The sequence below is a fragment of the Balaenoptera acutorostrata genome, chromosome 2 (genome assembly GCF_949987535.1).
Source record: "Balaenoptera acutorostrata chromosome 2, mBalAcu1.1, whole genome shotgun sequence".
Classification (NCBI taxonomy): domain Eukaryota; kingdom Metazoa; phylum Chordata; class Mammalia; order Artiodactyla; family Balaenopteridae; genus Balaenoptera; species Balaenoptera acutorostrata.
Genome location: NC_080065.1, coordinates 11,709,661 through 11,727,821, shown reverse-complemented (window position 1 = coordinate 11,727,821; position 18,161 = coordinate 11,709,661). Strand labels below are relative to the sequence as shown.

At 44.9% G+C, this 18,161-nt stretch overlaps 1 protein-coding gene across 3 annotated transcripts; it reads left to right on the top strand.

Moving 5' to 3' along the window:
• The first annotated feature begins 29 nt into the window (after positions 1–29).
• On the top strand, positions 30–16,344 carry ATPSCKMT (ATP synthase c subunit lysine N-methyltransferase). 3 transcript variants are annotated; one of them, XM_028168015.2, is made up of 5 exons: positions 30–292; positions 5,865–6,154; positions 7,687–7,824; positions 9,347–9,397; positions 15,495–16,119. In XM_028168015.2, exons 1-5 carry the CDS (start codon positions 280–282, stop codon positions 15,648–15,650), a joined length of 648 nt encoding a protein of 215 aa, XP_028023816.2. In that variant the 5' UTR covers positions 30–279; the 3' UTR covers positions 15,651–16,119. The 3 variants fall into 3 exon arrangements, with proteins under 3 accessions (XP_028023816.2, XP_057395847.1, XP_007188323.2); XM_057539864.1 differs by having other exon boundaries at positions 34–292; positions 15,899–16,119; XM_007188261.3 differs by having other exon boundaries at positions 37–292; positions 15,980–16,344.
• Positions 16,345–18,161: the final 1,817 nt, after the last annotated feature.

Here is an 18,161-nt window from a genome sequence, read left to right as displayed (position 1 = left end):
GGACAGTACCTTCTGGAATCAGCGGCCTTCGGAAACTTCTATCATCCAGGAAGCTGTGGGGGGAAGTTGGAAGACACGGACGGGAACTTGAGAACCCACAAGCCAGGAGTAGATAGAAGTTCAACATTTATTAAAGCTATAAAATTGACTATTTCTTGACAGTGGTTCCCAACGAGGAGCTCATTTACTCAGAGCATTATTTTCTCCCTCCTTCCCACCCCGGCTCCGAGAAGATGGTAGAGCCCACTTCCTTTTTTCAAAACTACCGGAGATCTCGCGATGGAGGGAGGAGGTGAGTGTGGCCGGGCGCGGGCGCGGCGTGGGCCTCCTGGGCCTGGTGGTCAGTCAGCCGGGATGTCAGCGATGCCGCAGGTCCGTGTCGGCGCGGCGGGACGGGGAGCCGCGGGGCCGCTGCTCGGGCTCGAGGTCTGGGGTTCCGTGCTCAGTGCTTGTGCCTGCGGCGCGTGCCTGTGCTGGTCCTGGTATCTGGCCACCAGGAACTGTTCTCAGCGCTTCAGGGCGAATAACTCACTTAATCGGGAACGATCTTCTGAGATGTGGGCACTGGAGTCACACTGTCCGGTTGGGGATCACAGCTCTGCCACTTACTAGCTGTGTCTTTGGGGAAGTGACTTGTCTGCAAAAATGGCAGTAATAACAGTAGCATCTCTGTTTACGGCTGCTTTACGGATTCAGGGAGAACAGTGCCTGGTCCCTAGCAAGCTCTGTTTGTTTGTATTATGTGTTTGTTAAAGAGATTTGTTTGTATTTGTGTTTGTTAAGGAGATCACCGTTTTGCACGAATACTTCAGTAACTTGCCCAGAGTTACCCAGCTAGTAAGAAGCAAAATGGCCTGGCCTTGCTCTAAGAGTCCCACTCTGAAGCCCTGCGTTGTGCTGCCTCTGAAAGATCTTTTCCTGGCAACCCTATCTAAGTAATGCCAGGTCCTCTGAATCCCCTCTGCTGCTTTTTCTTCGGAGTGCTGATCACGACGTAATACTTTCTAGGCTTAGACTTATTTGTTATGGGTTTCCAGTCTCCCTGCACTCCAGCTTTGTAGAATTGGGACTAACCCTGCTGTATTATTCCTAGCCTTTATCGGCTGCTCAGATGTTGAGATGAATGCGTGGGTTATAACATTTAACCGTGGCCTGAAAGTTAAGAACTGGCTTCGTCACCGGATGGTTGGTGGTGATCATTTAACCTCTCCTGATGCTTGGCCCACTTCAGTGATGCTCCGAGGACATTTTGGCTTTTGGTCTCAATTCACTTTGGCTTGGCCAATTCAGTGTTTCCTCATTCACAGTGATGAATCCTGCAATCCATTTGGCTCATTAGATTGTCCTGAAGTATAAGAAATGTCTAATGATGTCCCCTATGCAGTTTATTTCCTGTCAAAACATGGAAAAATAGTTTTTTTCTAACGTCAGTACATTCTGTATTTCAAAAAGACACAATGACGTTAGACCAATACAAGAAAGGCTTCTTAAGGGACAAAATAATATACGTTAAAGGGACATAAAATATATGCTGTAGTTTTTCAGCTTGTATGTATATGCAAGTACACAGTGAACAGCCCTAAAATATTGTGACGTTCAAATATAAACCCCACTTTAAACAAACGGCAGGTCCCAATCCCCAAAAGGCCTGTCCTTTCTTCCTGGCCTTTTTCCTTTGGCTTGAACTTGGATAAGAACCCTGTACCTTTTTGTGCCTCTGTCACTGCCTCTAGCATTGGCTGACCCAAATCTGTCACTGAAAATTAAGATTATCAACCATTATCAGAAGTCAGTAACTAGGCAAGCCTGGAGACAACAGAAGTTCACTTTTTTGGGTCATTTACTTTCAACAACTGGCTCCCTCCAAGTGCTCAAAAATAGCCAGTGGTCCCCACAGCTCTCATATAAAGGAATGCTGCCGTGTTCAAAAGAGCACATGTGACAGAAATCTTATGTCATTTATATGACAGTAAGCAGACTGAATCTAACATGTTCCATCCAGAGGATTAGGCATTTGTAGAAGCAGTCTTGATTTTAATTTTGAATCTTTAAGCATTGGTTTTCACTGATAAAAATCAATACATTTTTTACTGAACGGACATAGCAATATTTTGGTTATATATATTGGATTTACGTAGCAGCTTCTTCAAAAGCTCATGCAAATTTTTGTGACGTTGAAAGACTTTTGCAGGTCTAAAAACTTGACACAGAAGATTGAGTGATTTCATCAAGGGATACACTGCTGCCAGTGTTGACTTTCTTAAAAACACAAATACTGTAGTGCTTTTGCTCAAAAAGTTTCATCCCAGTGCATAAGAATAAAGTACATGTTTAACCTGGCGTTCAAGGGCTCCCCTCTCCTTCCTGTTTTATCTCCCACCCTGTGCTCACCAAACTGCTCTCCCGCCTTCCATGCCTCGGTTCCAAGGCGTCCGTCCTTCTTTTGAGAATGTCCCTTTTCTAATGCAGGCATCCTCTGCTTTTTGAAAATGAACTTTACACCACTTTGCTTTTGTGAAAAACCTACATTAGCCCCAGTTTTCCCAAACTGAAAGGAGTGCAGAGAAGGTTTTTGCTTTCATGACAGAAGGGGAAAAGGGAGCGCAGCGTGCTGAGTTAGTTTTGCAGGGAGCTGTCCTGGAGGCGGTGTGCACCCCGGCAGCCCAGCGGGAGCAGCCCCGGCAGGCTCCTTCCCCAGGAACCACGCTCAGCATCCAGCCGCCGCAGCCCTGAACTGTGTCTGGGGGCATCCGTGCTTCACCTAGATTTATTTTGCTTTAAGCCGTTTGGCTTACGAAAGATTTCATGGAAACGCTTTGCTTTTGGACAGCGGGGGAAACCTGTACCCTCACGCCCCGCTCAGGTTCTGTTTCTGCCGACACCTCCCCGGTTCCGTCATTGGGATCAGTCTTTCCTCCACCTCCTCTCGTATTCCCATGGCGTTTGGTACACGTTAGAGCATCTCTCACAACCTGCCTTGTAACTGTCTCCACTGGGCCCCCACCACTCACTCAGGCTAATGGGGGCCCTGAAGACCAGGAGGTCTTCATCACATCTTTTGCTGATTAAGTTGAAGGGCCTGTGTGTACACAGGTGAAACAGTTTGGGTCATCTGACTCGTGTTGGTCTAATCAACTCCCTATTGGCTTACGCTGACTAGAGAAACAGTCCATCAACAGACAAATGGATAAACAAAATGTGGGCTATCCATACAGTGGAATATTACGTATTTGGCCATAAGAAGGAATAAAGTGCTGCTGATCCATGGTACAGCATGGATGAACCTTGAGAACTTTATGCTAGGTGAAAAGTCACTCACAAAAACCACATACTGTATGATTTCATTCATGAGAGTCTGCTTTCTTTAGAGACAGAAGGCAGATTTGTGGCTGCTTAGGGCCAGAGGGTGAGGGGAGGGTGGGGGGTGATGGCTAAAGCATAAGGGGTTCCTTCCGGAAGTAATGAGAACGTTCTGCATTTAACTGTGGTGATGGTTGCACATATCTGAATCTACTCAGAACCTTTGAATTGTACACATCAAATGGGCAAATTGTATGATATATGAATTACATCTCAATAAAGCTGTCAAAAATTATTGAGCCCCCCCCCCCCCGCCCCCCGTGATAGTACTGAGAGTAATAATAATAGTGGCCAGTAGTCATCACTTTCTCTCTCGGGCTGCGCTAAGGGCTTTATATGCATTGTTGATTTAACTGACCCAATAACTCTGTAAGGATAGTATTATCTTAGAATCTTACAGGCAAGGAAACAGCCTTAGCAACAGCTTAACTAGTGCCACACAACCTGTTCAGTTCTGAGGCTCCAGAGTTGTGTGGCTGGAATCTTCCTAACCACTGTCCTCTACAAGTGCAATGCCTGCAGGAGGATTTTACACAAGGTATGACAGATGTGCCTTGACTTTAAAAAAAAAAAAATCAGATGCACTTAGCATGTAAGTTCATACAATGCTGAAAAGTATAAATGAGAATGTATTTAAAACTCTTGCTTTCTATCAAGCACAATCACTTTCCTAAACTTTACTTTTACTTCACCTCCATTGCCTGCATCAGCAGTAGACTTTTGTTGTTGTGTCTGAACTGGTTTTCCTCCCCGACACTAGTTGTAAAACTCACTTTAGGGGACCTCGGGCATCAACAACAAAGCTGCACCGAGCAGGAGATGCTGAGGTGGGTCAGCGCCTCCCCCTACCGCCCCCCCCCCCCAAGCGGTGACTCACAGCCGTGGGCCAGCTTCTGGCGTGTCCTGTGTTCACATTTGGACCTCACCACACTTGTGACAGATGACCACATCTCACGGGTATGGTAGGCGGAAATAGGTCCGTGTTTGAATCCCCGGACCCTGTGAGGACGCTACCTGGGGAGCAAGTTGGCAGATGTGGTTAAGTTAAGGACCTTGACGTGGGGGAATTATCCTGGCTTGTCTGGGTGGGCCGGTGTGTTCACAAGGAGAGGACTCCTTTCCTATAAAGGAAAGGGGGGCAGGGCTGTCAGAGGAGGTGTCGCGATGGAAGCAGAGGTTGAGCGATGTGGGACCAGTGGCCGAGGAATGCGGGTGGCCCATCCTACCCTAGAGCTTCCAGAAGGAACACAGCACAGCCAGCCTATTTCAGACATCTGACCTCCAGAACTGTACGTTAATAAATGCGTGTTGTTTTAACCCACCAACTTGGTGGCAATTTCTTACAGCAGCAGCAGGAGACTAACCCAGTGGGCCTTTTGTACGGCTTACTGACGCCAAAACTATGAACACTAATGTCTTCGAATGATAAGGCTCTGTTGTCGCCCCTCCTCTCACTCTCCTTTTTCCTACAGATTCCTGTGGTTTTGGTCTTAGCGCCCCAGTGAGATCGAGAGCTGGTTCAGGGCAGCAATGTCTTGTTCCCTGTGGGGTTCAAGTGCTGGGCGCTGTTCTGAGTGGTCTTCCTGTATCCCCTTGTTTCATCCTCACAAGGATCCCATGATCCTCACCTTACAGAGGAGGAGACTGGGGTTCGGAGAGGTGAAGGGTCACAGCTCTCAGTGAGGGGCGGAGCCAGGGTCCTGACCTTGGCAGCCTCTGCAGCCTGTGCCCTTTGCTCTGTGCTGTGCTCATCATTAATCCATTTAGAAATTAATTTCAAGTCAATTTCAACTTAAAAAACTTGAGATCCTATTAGGAATACCTTCTAAAGGATAAAACTCAATAGGAGGTTATGTAAGTTACCATTTGTTTCCTCTGTAATCGGTGACTAGAGTTTGCTTTATTCTGTACTTGTGATAGCATTGAAATGCTTATTTTATTTTTTGTTCTTTGTGGATCTGCTTTAAAAATCTCCTTATTAACGTATTTAGTAAAACCTGAATTTTGTCTCCTCTGTTACTTCAGAATTTGTACAACTGGATTATTGATGCGTGACCAATTTTGATGTAGAATACTTTCATCCTATTTGAAATAGGGTAATAATCAGACATTTTCATGCTTATTTCTTTATGGGGCTTTGTTCTGAACCATAAAAATATGGAGTACATAGTTAATATTTGAATTAATGGATACTGATTCATAAAATACCAAATAGATTGGAACACATTGTTTTCTAAGGTTGATGCCTAGAAAAAAAATCAATATGTTGGAAAGAAAAGGTTTTAGTCTTCCATGAGTATTGAATAATTTTCTGTAAAACACTTGAGTTGCTGGACTCTAGAACTCATTGTGGAATTCTACGTTTGTAATTTAAATTGCATTGAGCAAAATTATCCTTTAAAAAGCATGAGTTTATTTGTCGATAAGAATTGTAAAAAAAAAAACACTACCTTGGATTTCCGATTTGGTGCTACATATATCTTTTCTGCTTGCTCTCAATCCAGGGACACCCCCAGAAACACTTAAAGAAGAAAGGCAGTCAGGATGTGTTCCACCTACAAGTCCTGAGGGCAACAGTTTGAAGAAAAGCAATTGGGGGTTCTTAGTTACTGGCATTGTTGGGGGGACGCTGGTGGCCGTGTACGCCGTGGCCACACCGTTTATAACACCAGCCCTCCGAAGAATCTGTTTGCCTTTTGTACCTGCAACTGCAAAGCAGATTGAAAATGTTGTGAAAATGTTGCGATGCAGGAGAGGACCCCTGGTAGACATCGGTAGCGGCGACGGGCGTATCGTGAGTTATGCGAAGATGTTTTAAGTTTTATGTTTTTTTAGGTTTTAAGGTTTAAAATTTCTGTTTCACAGTTCTTGTGAGGCTTATGCAAAGACTTGCTAAATTGACAGCTTAATAAAGTAGTCATTTAATTTTGTGTTTGTTTGGCTGAACTTCTAAGCCCTCCAGCGGGATTTTGGAATTTATTTTTCTCAGATTTAATTTTTCTTAAAGGCGAAAGTGCACTGTAGATCTACCAGGTAAAAAGGAACAATTAATTTGTAATTATGAAATTGTCCATTAAAAAACTTAGGCAGTAGAGGTAGCATAACCAGAAGAAACATGTTAAGTCATGTCGTTTGTTTTACATTTTTTGCATCACAAATGCTTCTACTACATTTACCTGTATTTATACAAGTATCATAATTCCTGTGTGGTAATATTGGGTTAAATAGGGAAGAGCCAATATGTTGAGCCCCACTTCTCCAAAAATCAGACTCAGTGACTTCAGCTCACTGTGACCCCAGCTGGAACCTATAAATAAAGACTCAAAGCCACTGGCTGGCCAGCGGTGTCCCTCGCTGGGCAAGGCGGCACCATCTTTAGGCCCCCACCCAGATGATGAGCAGGAAGTGAGGATAGCAGGAGTATAGGCTCGTGTTCTGGAAGCATTTAGTGTGGGAACCAGCAGGGTACAGCACCGTTCGCTGCCCCTGCAGTTCCATGGTAGTGACCTGGAATAATCAGCAAGAGTGACTTGTTTTGAAGAAATCAGGAGATGTATATATTCACTAGGAGGACATTTTAAAATCCAGATATGAACGCTCTACATCTCTGGATGGTCTCTTTCTGGTTTCTAAGAAAATGGCAAAGGGGCGACACTGTAGTTACTTGGGAAATTGCCGTAGATGGGACAGTTCCTTCAGGGCTGCTCCCTTGAACAGTGGTGGCAAAACAGGGTGAGCAGAGACCCCAGCCCAGCCCACCGTCCCTCTCACCTTTGGAGGCCAGGGGCATTTGGCACTTGACTTTATTCTGACTCGTTCCATTTCGCTTTTACCTGTTGTCGATTTTGAGCGAACCATCTTTAAATACCAAGGAAATGTGTAATTAATGGCAGGTTCCTCACTGGCCGGTTGTTCTCCTTGCGTGTTACAGCCAGTTCACAAGGCGGGCTCCAGGCTCGCTCAGTTCGCCTGCTGCTGTCTGTCAGTGATGGAAGGAGAAGGCAGGTTTTCACAAACTTTTTGTCAGCCCTTCCTGGGGTGGGCCAGTCCAGAATGAATTAGGCAGCTGTCCAAAGCAAGCCTGTCTGTTCTGATGCTCAAGGTGAAATCTTTGACAGAAAAATAAGAAAACTGAGTTTAAATGGATGGGCATTACATTGTCCACAAAGCTATTGTAACTTCAGAGCTCCACCTTTAAATGGTGTCTTGAACAAACACCTTTTGATTGGATGTTTTATGATTATAGACCATAAATAGGAAGTTTTCATATGATTTGACCATGTGAGTTGATGTTTTTCTTATTTTGAATATGGCCTCTCTCCACAGGTAATAGCAGCTGCAAAGGAAGGATTCACAGCTGTGGGTTATGAATTAAACCCCTGGCTCGTCTGGTACTCCAGATACTGCGCTCGGCGGGACGGGGTGCAGGCATCGGCCAAGTTTTACATCTCAGACTTGTGGAAGGTAAGTAAGGCAGAGGATGGTGCTAGGAAACTCCACCCCCAAACTTTATAGTTCATGATTAGTATGACTGAAAACTGAAGATGTATTAAAAGAAGAAGAAATATAAGTGTATATTTCAGCATAATGAAATGGGAACAGCTTTTAAATTGATACATTTTACAAATCAACCCTACTTTGGAGTAGAAACTTCAGGTTTATAACTTATAGGTCATGTGAATACTAACATTTTATTTACTCAATTAAGAAAGTTCTCATTTCTATTTATTATGCAGTGATAAGATTTTGATCTCTTTTGGAAGTCTTATACATCGTAATATAGGCATTAACTTGTTAATGTCATTCTTGGTAAATAGGGGTGTGTGTGTGTGTGTTTGTGTATGTGTGTGAGTGTGTTTATGTGTGTGTATATGCGTATGTATGTGTGTGTGAATGTGTGTATGTGTGTTTATGTGTGTGTATGTGTTTATGTATGTGAGTGTTTGTGAGTGTGTGTGAATGTGTATGTGTGTGTTTATGTCTAGTGTGTATATGTGTGTTTGTATATGTGTGTGTATGTGTGTGTTTGTATATGTGTGTATGTGTGTGAGACTGTGTGTGAGTGTTTGTGTGTATGTGTGAGTGTGTGTGTAAGTGTGTGTATGTGTGTGAGTGTGTGAGTGTGTGTGTGTGTGTGTGTGTGTATGTGTATACATACCTAGAGAGAGAGACAGAGATGGTGCAGGGGAAAAGAAGGGATCCACCAGCCATGCTGTCATGGTTCCTTCATGTCTTCATAAAGCACAAGATATTTCCAAGTTTACTTGTTCTCTAAAAAGTGCCCTGTAATTTTGCTTTAGGAATGCTCCATAAAATGCTTTTCCTTAAATAAGAATTTCCTGTTGTAATATTGTCATCAGTAGCTTATAAAAATTCACTCGAGTTTTGCTTGCATTGTTTTTATTCTGTATATACGTAAATGATCTCTCCATAGAGTAAATAAAACTTTTATTGGGCACTAAGAATTTTGACTGGCGAAGCACTTTCCCCCCCAGTTTTCCAGCTAAAGACCATTTCATTGCATTTTTTACTTAGTATTTTAGAGAAGAGGAGGGGGACTAGAATTCTAAGGATGGCGCAACAGGAAACACAGGTGGTTCTGAAACCCCTTGAGCTCTTGCTAAGCTCGTTTGGTAGAGGGTGGAGTAGAAAGTGGGCCAGGGGTGCGGACGGCCCGGGCTACCTGGGTGAGCACCTGTGGTCACTGGATGAGTCACTGCCCTCCTGACGGTTGACCCCGGGCGGCCCTGCGTGGAGTGGCTCTGCAGGTGAGATGAGATAACGTACGGGAAACTTTTGGAAAACTGTAACAGATGAAGTAACACGGGTGAAAGTGTGAACGTGGGAAATCTTAAAAAGGGCCGCTCTTTGCGAAAAACCCACTGTTGGGTGAAATGGGAAATTGCCACTCATTTTGAAATAAAACTTAAGCTACCGTTTGGCTTTCAAAAATTAATCTGTGAATTGTTTTCTCCCTCCCCTTTAGGTCACTTTTTCGCAGTACTCAAATGTTGTTATCTTTGGTGTGCCCCAGATGGTGAGTGCGCACTCTCCTGCCCCCTGAGTGTTTGGTTCTAGGTTATGAGGGGGCTTCCAGCCCGAACAGACCACCTCTCTCTGGCCTGCTCCCCCATGTGCAAAATGACAGCCTCCCGAGATTCTGAGGGAACATCGGATTTTAGATCATTGGTTTAACAAAGTACTTCAGGGCCCTAGAAGATTAATCATAAAAGATCCAGTCTTGTAGTTTAAAACTTTTGCTTCAGATAAAGGTCTCAATGATCTACCTAAGCCCTAAAAATTCCAGTCTGAAAACTGCTTTATGAGCTCCTGGTGTCTAATATGGGTGGAGATTTTCACGTTCGCTCGCTTATATTCTGCTGAAATCACTTGGGAAAGTTAAGGGAATGTTCCCTTTGAGTTGATCATTCCTTGGATTTTGCAGTGAGATGATTTTCAGGGTGGATGAGCGTTGACTAGTTTCAGTTGACCTCAGTTGACTGATTTGTATTGAACTCTGACTCTGTACTTTCACAAGTGAAAATGCTGCAGCATCAGACTGAAAATGATCCTAAATTTAGCCTTTGGAAAGATGACCAGAATGGGATGCTTTCATTGCAATTGTTGGTTTACAGACCATAGAAAGAAATCCCCCTTCACTTTTCAAAATATGTAATTGTAGCCATAATAATCTTGGTAAAATTGGATGTTTGCTGAAATGCCACTGTATGACTGATATGGTTTTTAATTTAAAAAAAAAAGAAATTTACTTTTTTTGTTGTTATGCCTTCTTATTCGTACCCTAATTTTTGATTTAAGATGTCTCAATGCTGGAGAAGTTTTGTCTTACTATTAGGACTTTCAGTGCAATGCCATTTTCTTTAAAAAGTCTATTTAGAAGTGCTTTTGTTAGATATTCTTGAAAGTGGCAGGAGTATATATGTTCGTAATTCTTAGCAAGCCTAAAATTAAGATGAAACCTTCGCATCTACACTTCTGTTATAGAAATGAAAAGAGGTAGAAAGGCATGATCCCTGGTTATTAAAAAAAAAAAAAAAAAAAAAAAGAAAAAAAACTATTTAGGATCATAGAACTGCTATGGATTTGATGGTTATTTCCTACTTATTGTGAAGTTTGGGCATTCTTTTGGAATAATTAGCATTTTGGGGCAAATAACTTTAATTTGAAATCTGTACTTTCTAAAAACAGAAAGTTGGTATTTGTTCCTCACTGTCTCGAGAGGCCCCGTGGCGGCTGCAGCAGCTGTGTCCCACTAGGGGGCAGCAGTGGCCTTTGCTGGCCTCCAGCTCCTTGCGCTTCTCACCACGTTTGCAGTCAGTTTTGGGAACTGTTCACTCAAGGGAAATAAGAGTCTGTTATTTTGATGAATACTGTTACGATTATCGTCCATTCTTCTGTACACGGAGAAATCTTAAATAAGGAACTTGCAGCATTTCACTGTTCCCAGAAAAAGGGAGCAGGTGAAATACACGAAGCACCCACATTCCCTGGGATAAGAGGGATTCAGCCAACTTGGAGTCTTCCATGCAGGGGGATCGATCGGGGTGCAGGGCCCAGGTGGCTTCTGTGGGTCTGGGGGCCCCGGTTTCCGGGTGGAGGGCCCTGCTTTCCCCCTTGTCCAGCTTTGCCTACGTGGAGGCAGTGAGGGGAGGGGAGTGCTCCCGGGGGACTCAGGGGGCCGGTCGGCCCCCGGTGGGTCGTGTGAGCGCTGGAAAGTTCTTCAACCCGTCTGGGCCCCATCATGCCATCTTCTGTCAATAGAATGCATTTCCCTGGCCAGTTTCCTGGCAGTGGCTCGGTGGCTGGACAAAGCCAGCATGGCAGGAAAGGTTTCCACTGGTGACTGAAGCACACGTAGGCTGTGAGAAGCCGGGGGACGCTTCGGGAACTTCAGAGGGAGGGGCCCTGGTGTTACTCCTCCTCACTGTGCTCCTGGTGCCGCGCTGGTGCTTCCTAGCAGCTCTGTGCAGTGGTAGCTCAGGTGGGAGCGGCCCTGACCTTGCATCCGGGGTGTGTGTCCGGCGTAGCAGGAGTGAGGGTGCCGGTGGACATGGCAGGCCACTGCTAGGATGGTAAACAGCCGCACTTAACACAAGCTCATGCCCCGAGAGTGTCTTTTCGGAACGTGGGGCAGATCGGTTGTGTCCTTGTTGAAAACCCTTCTGTGACTTCTTGCTGCTTGAAAGCAGTGAGGGTTCGGCCCGGCCCGCCACGTGGCCCGAGTGGCCCTGCTTCCGCCAGCCCTCCGCACACCAGCTCCATCCTTCTCTTGGCCCTTAAACCGCACTGTGTGGGGCTGTGTCCTTCCCTCTGACTTCAGTGCCCCCAGCTCTGGGCCTGGCTAGGGAGCGTCTGCTCAGCACTCGCAGGTCGGATGTCTTTTCCTTCGAGGAGCCGTCGCTGATCGCCCTGTGAGACAAGCCCCAACGCCCCCGACTTCCAGAGCCCTTTGCTCTCTCTGAGGACACATGGCCGCACGTTTCCGTGTGCGATGGTTTTGGTGCTGTCGGCCATGGGCGCCGCGCACTGAGCTCAGGAGCAGGGCGGGCCTGTCGTCCTCGCTGCCAGACCTCCAGCTCAGCAGCACCCGGCCCCGTGATGGCCCCGGAAACGTGTGTCAAACGAATGGATGAATATCGTGTAAACATACCCATTAAGTACACTTTTCCAGTGGGCTGTTAAGTTTCGTAACTTCAAAGGATGACTCCTTTAATTTTAGTTACGAATCCTGTTATGACTTGATGAATGAAAATACTATCATCATGTTCTGATCAAGAAACATGATTCACGACCGAATCATTTATCATTCATTCATTCATTCAACAAGTGTTTATTCAGGGCCCACTAAGCACTAGACCCTGTTCTGCTCACTTGGAACACTTTAGTGGATGAAAAAGAAAAACATCCCCGCCCCAAGGTGTTTATATGCTAGTGGGGAGAGCAGATATTCAGTGAGATGTCTGTGCACTGATGGAATATGTCGTGCGATAAAAGGGGGTCAGTGCCGTGGGGCTAACTGAAGCGAGAGAGGGACGGGGCAGAGACTGTCCTGAAAAGGGGACCCGTGGAGGCGAGGGGGGAGCCGTGTGGCCGGCTGGTCGGGAAGAGCGGTCCAGGCAGAGGAACAGCCACTGCGAAGGCGAAGGCGCTGAGGGGTGTGTGCCTGCAGGTCCCAGGAGCAGCAGGGAGGTGGGTGCGAGGAAGGGAGGAGGAAGGGAGGAGGGGAGCGAGGGGAGGGGGGGTGGGGGAGGGGGAGGGGGGAGGTGAGGTCCGAGAGGAGATGGGGGTTGGGCGGGAAGGACACAGGCTGCCATGGAGAGCAGACGGGGAGGAGCCAGGGCACGGGGTCTGAGCTCTGGCAGGCCTCCGGGCCGTCGATGGAGCAGCTGGGGAGAGGTGGTCCAATTCTGGATGCGTCGTGAGGAGAGAACCAACAGGGTGAGCAGGCAGATCCAGTCGGGGGCGTGAGAGAAGGAGGAGCCCAGGGCGCCCCGAGGTGTTTGGCCTGAGCTGCTGGAGTTTGCTGAGCCGGAAAGGTGCAGGCAGAGTGCGCAGGGGTGGGAGGGGAGGTCAGGAATTCCACGGGGCACGTGCAGTCTGGGACCGTGTGGGTACGTCAGGTGGGCGGCAGTGGACGCCAGGAGTCTGGGGCGCGGGAGGGAGGCCTCGTGGGGCATTAGTGCCAGGAGTTGAAGCCGACGAGTGGCTGAGGTCACCTGGGGAGGGGCCGGAGCCGTGTAAGGCCTGAGCCCTGGCCCCCAGCAAAGGACTTGAGAGGAGGGGGGGGGGAGGGGGAGGGGGAGGGGGAGGGGGAGGAGGAGGAGGAGGAGGAGGAGGAAAGCGGGTGTGCGCGTGGGTTACTCCAGAAGCCGAGCCCGTGCCAGGGAGGAGTGACCAAGCAGCTCGGAGCTGCGGGTGCACTTGGCTAATGTGTCTTACGCCTTTGAGCTGGTTTCAACTTACGTTTAAAGTTTTGAAGACGTAATGAGAATACGATGAGTTCGTGTCACTTTGAAACGTGTAATTGTGTGAATAATTTTAGTTTCATTAGGCGGACAGGGCGCATCACGGCTTCTCTTTGTGTATGATATCAAGACCCAGGTTTGTTGCATAGTTCTGTGTAATTTAGTCAGTTAATTTCTTACGATTGAAATAGTGCCTTTCATTTGTAGGTTTATCTTGACTTAGCATATGACAGTCATTTTGAAATAAAAGATCTGTAAAAGAGAAAAGAAGAATGGTAACGTGAATAAATTTATAATTGTCCTTTCTGTGAACAAAATTACCACAAGAAATGTCTGATATTTTGGAAAAACACATATTGTCCTATTCTTTGCTTGTTTAATTTTTTCCTTCAAGGAACAAAACTTTTCCTTTTTTTTTATTTTTTAAAAAAGCAAAAGCAGTCTTTTACTAGCTGTTAAAAGAATGGAAATATTCCATCCTTAATGGAATTTATTCTTTGTTATCTTGGTATTGATTCTAATGAAGAATCAGAATTCTGGCTCCCTGTAGCCATAGGTCATGTAGAGGAGTTTTTCCAGACCTTTCTTTAAAGATACATAGGTGAGGAATAAAATCTTCCTAGAAGCCCTATTGATCTGTTCATCTTGATTTAATTGATTACTTTTAAAGGGAGTAGGTTTTGCTCAGATCTTGGTTTCTAAATATCATTTCTCACTCAGAGGAACCAGGAATGTTTGAGAAATGGCTGATCCCAGGGCTGAGGAAGGGAAGATAGAAAAGCCTGGAACGTTTTGTTGAGCCCGAATAGCAGGAGGTGCTCAGGATGCTGGATGGGGCACATCCACAGGAGAGGGAAGCCAGCTTGAGGGAGCTCCCAGTGGCCAAGCTGGGACGATTTGTGTGCTAGAATAAACAAGGACGATGGTGGGTTGTAATGCATTGAATGAAGTGAGAATCCAGGAGTTCACACTTACAGTGATGGAGAGACAGAGGGGAAAGCTATTCCTCGACGTTCTGACTGTCGATCTGGGAGGAAGGATGGAATTAGCAAATTGCCACTTTCAGTCCTTACAGTAAAGCTTGACTCAGGCAGAATCATCAGGAATGCTGCGTGGAGTGGGGGCAGCCGGATGAGTAACAGGACATTTGCATCTTCTCAAGGCGTCTCCCCGCACTTGCTTACCCATTGTAAAGGAGCAGTAGTAACCACACTGTGCAGACACCAGAAAGCTCCTTGACCAAGCGGTAAGTCACCCTCAAAACAGGAGGACCCCGTGGGCTCAGGACCGTGGAGCCCTGCGAAGTTCACAGCCCGGCTCGTGGGGCGTTGCCAAGGACGCACGCGCCAAGTCATCATGAGTGCGTGTCAGAGGGACCCCCAGTAAATAACTGGCCTGTGTTCTTAAAGGAGGTTATTGTCGTGAGAGACTAAAGGAGGCTGAGGGGCCGTTACAGCTCCATGCAGCGTGGGAGCCTGGCTGTGGGGCAATGTGAAGGACATTTGACATAATTGGGATGCTATTGGAATTATTATTACTGGAATACAATGTTAAATTTCCTGAATTTGATAACTGTGCTGGGGCTCTTTCTTAGAAAACACCGAAGTACCAAGGAGTAAAGGGCCATGTTGTATGCGACCTGTTCTCAAGTGGTTTAGAAAAAATGTTCAGAGAGAGGGGAAGAGAGCAATAAGACAAACTGTTAAAAATTGGTGAACCTGGGTAAAGGAATACAGGAGTTCTTTGCTCTATTCTTGCAACTTTTCTATAAATTTGAAATTATTCCAAAATAACAAATTAAAGGAATAAAGTAGAAAAGATGTTTTTAGGAGGTGAAGTTGGTAATATAATTTTAGGACCTGAAGATAAAATTTTAAGCAGCTGTTAATTTGCTGACGTAATTACAATGTCAGTACTCTTAGCAAGCAGTAAAACTCCTCCTTCACAGATAGATTAGTAATAAAATTATGCAAAAGTGATAAATAAGAGGATTTTATTTTTTATAAGTTATGTTGACTATCAAGAAATTAATTATCAGTGTATTATGGATGCGTTTTTAAAAACTATGAAATATTTCATCATATTTCAAGTTGGTAGAATGTGTATATTTTTTCATGATCTAATTATACCATTTTTTGTTGATTTTAGGTGCTGTTGATTTTAAGATGTACCATTGCTGTTGGGAAAGAAAAAAAAAATGTTGCCAATTATAATTCTAAGACAATGTCAATTGTAAGATGTATCCTGATTTCAGGCATGTTAAAAATGTGGAAAAAGATAAGTAATTCAGACAGGGTAGATTGAAATGTTTAGGTAGGTAAATAATTTAAGGCTGCTTCTCACATTAATTACTGCCACATCATGATTTTAGTCAGGAAAGTGGAACTCTGTGGTGCACATCTGCTATAAATGGCAAATTTTATAATTGATACTAGAATATTCTTATAACTGTTGTTCATGTGACTTCTGTATTTTCATGGATTATGTGAAGATGTATTTATGCCCAGGAGTGATCTTTTTACAATCAGTAATTCTGCACAGGTTTTTTTCAGGGATGCAGATACAAAAGGACATTGAGAAATCATTTCCTCCGACTACCCGCTCGCTGAAATGGTGGCTGTCGTTCTCCACAGATGCCGCAGTTGGAGAAGAAGCTTGAGCTTGAACTTGAGGACGAGGCTAGAGTCATTGCTTGCCGGTTCCCCTTCCCACACTGGACCCCGGCCCAGGTCACGGGGGAGGGGATAGACACCGTATGGGCCTACGATGCCAGTTCTTTCAGGAGGAGTAAGAAAAGGCCCTGAAGATCCGTGCATTTCCAGTTGGTCATTCAAATATAAACTTTATCCAGAGAGTTTTCTGAAGTGTTGGGGGTCTTTGATTTTATAGAGACTTAAGACTGTGTCTTCAGCAAAGAGTATATTTTTCCTTGTTATGGAATGAGAAATTATGATTGCTTTCCTTAACTTTTGGAGAAAATAAACAGAAGTTGAGAACAGCAAGTAGATTTCAAGCCCCTTTCATGGTGGGTTCAAAACAAATGTGCTTACTGCTTTTCATGCACTCAAGTGTGTGAAGATATGGATGAGCTGTGGTCATGTTGATGGGTGGGAGAGATGTCAGCAACTCTTCACATTATAAAGAACATGCTTTAATGCCACAGATGAGAAGAAGCAATTTAAAAAGAGGGAATGCATTTGTAAATGTTTGCAATTTCCTGTAACTTTATTCACACTTGAGATTTATCTCTTTTTTTTCTGTACTTAGGGCAAAATTAATTTTCTAAAGGATTTAGAGAGGTATTTATATATATATTTTCTAAATTTAAGTTATTTATTTATTTTTGGCTGTGTTGGGTCTTCGTTGCTGCACACAGGCTTTTCTCTATTTGCGGCGAGCGGGGGCTACTCTTCGTTGTGATGCGTGGGCTTCTCATTGCGGTGACTTTTCTTGTTGTGGAGCATGGGCTCTAGGCACGCGGGCTTCAGTAGTTGCAGCAGGCAGGCTCAGTCGTTGTGACTCGCGGGCTCTAGAGCGCAGGCTCAGTAGTTGTGGCGCACGGGCTTAGTTGCCGCGCGGCATGTGGGATCTTCCCGGACCAGGGATCGAACCCGTGTCCCCTGCATTGGCAGGCGGATTCTCAACCACTGCGCCACCAGAGAAGCCCGGTATTTATATTTTATAACACTTATTAGGAATAATTTGTTCCAAAGTTGGTGGATTACTGATGGTGTCTTTTCACTGTAACTGGCAGTGCTGTACTTCATGATGTAGTTGTATGTCAGCCACCGTAGATAGAACCTCAGATATGATGAACTGTGGTATTCAGAGAAGACACAAGGTGTAGTGGAGTAGTTGGTATGGATTTAATAGTAAAATAAACAATCCTGAGCTTTGGTGTAAGCCAGACCTGGGTTCAGATCCTGCTTCCTCATCAGCAGGGACCTTGGACGAGAGGCTTTCCCTTGGTTTCCTGAGCATCCCTGTCGCTGGGATAATGATACACTGAATAGGGGGCTGGGGACCGATCTGTAAAACTCATGGCACAAAGTCCGTGGCCTCTAAGTGGTGTTTATTATCTTAGACACTAAAGAAAAGCTTGTTCACAGAAGTTGCAGATTATTTCTGCTAGTCACTTCTTTATTTTATGAAAGCAGCCATTTATTTAATACTTCTCACTTATGAGAAGAGACTTGACTGATTTAGATAAAGACAAGTTAAGGAAAACCTCTGAATGTGAGTAGACAAGCTTCACACATCTGAAAAATTAATATTGAATGGTGGTTGAATAATCCTTGTGTATCACAGAAAATAATTAAACTCCCAGTTATATACCTGAAACCTAAATACCAAACCTTTTTAAGAGAGATTTGATATAAAGTGAGATGGTTTGCATCTTTAACTAAACTGATAAAAATATGATCAATTCGATAATCTTCATTTTAGTGAGAAGCAACTGTGGACTCATTCATTCTTCAGCAAATGGTTATCGAGTGTCTTCTGTGTAATAAGCTTTTCCAATTCAATGGGGAATGACATGCAAGTTCCTGAATCTTATGGGATTTGTGTTCTAGAAGAGAGACAAACAAACAGGTGAGTGAATGTTACTGTGTGTGAATTCTCTGGAAGAGGTAAACAGTGGGTGGTGTAGAGAGAAACTGTGTCTGGGGTGAGGGGCTGGGATGTTGGGGACATTTGTCAGGTTTTTAGCTGTCACCATCCATCCGTTTCCCAATAGTCCCTGATTTCCTTATGAAGAACAAATTATTTCCCGCTGTGTGTAGTTTTGGTGTCTGCCCCTTGCTGCCACCTTCC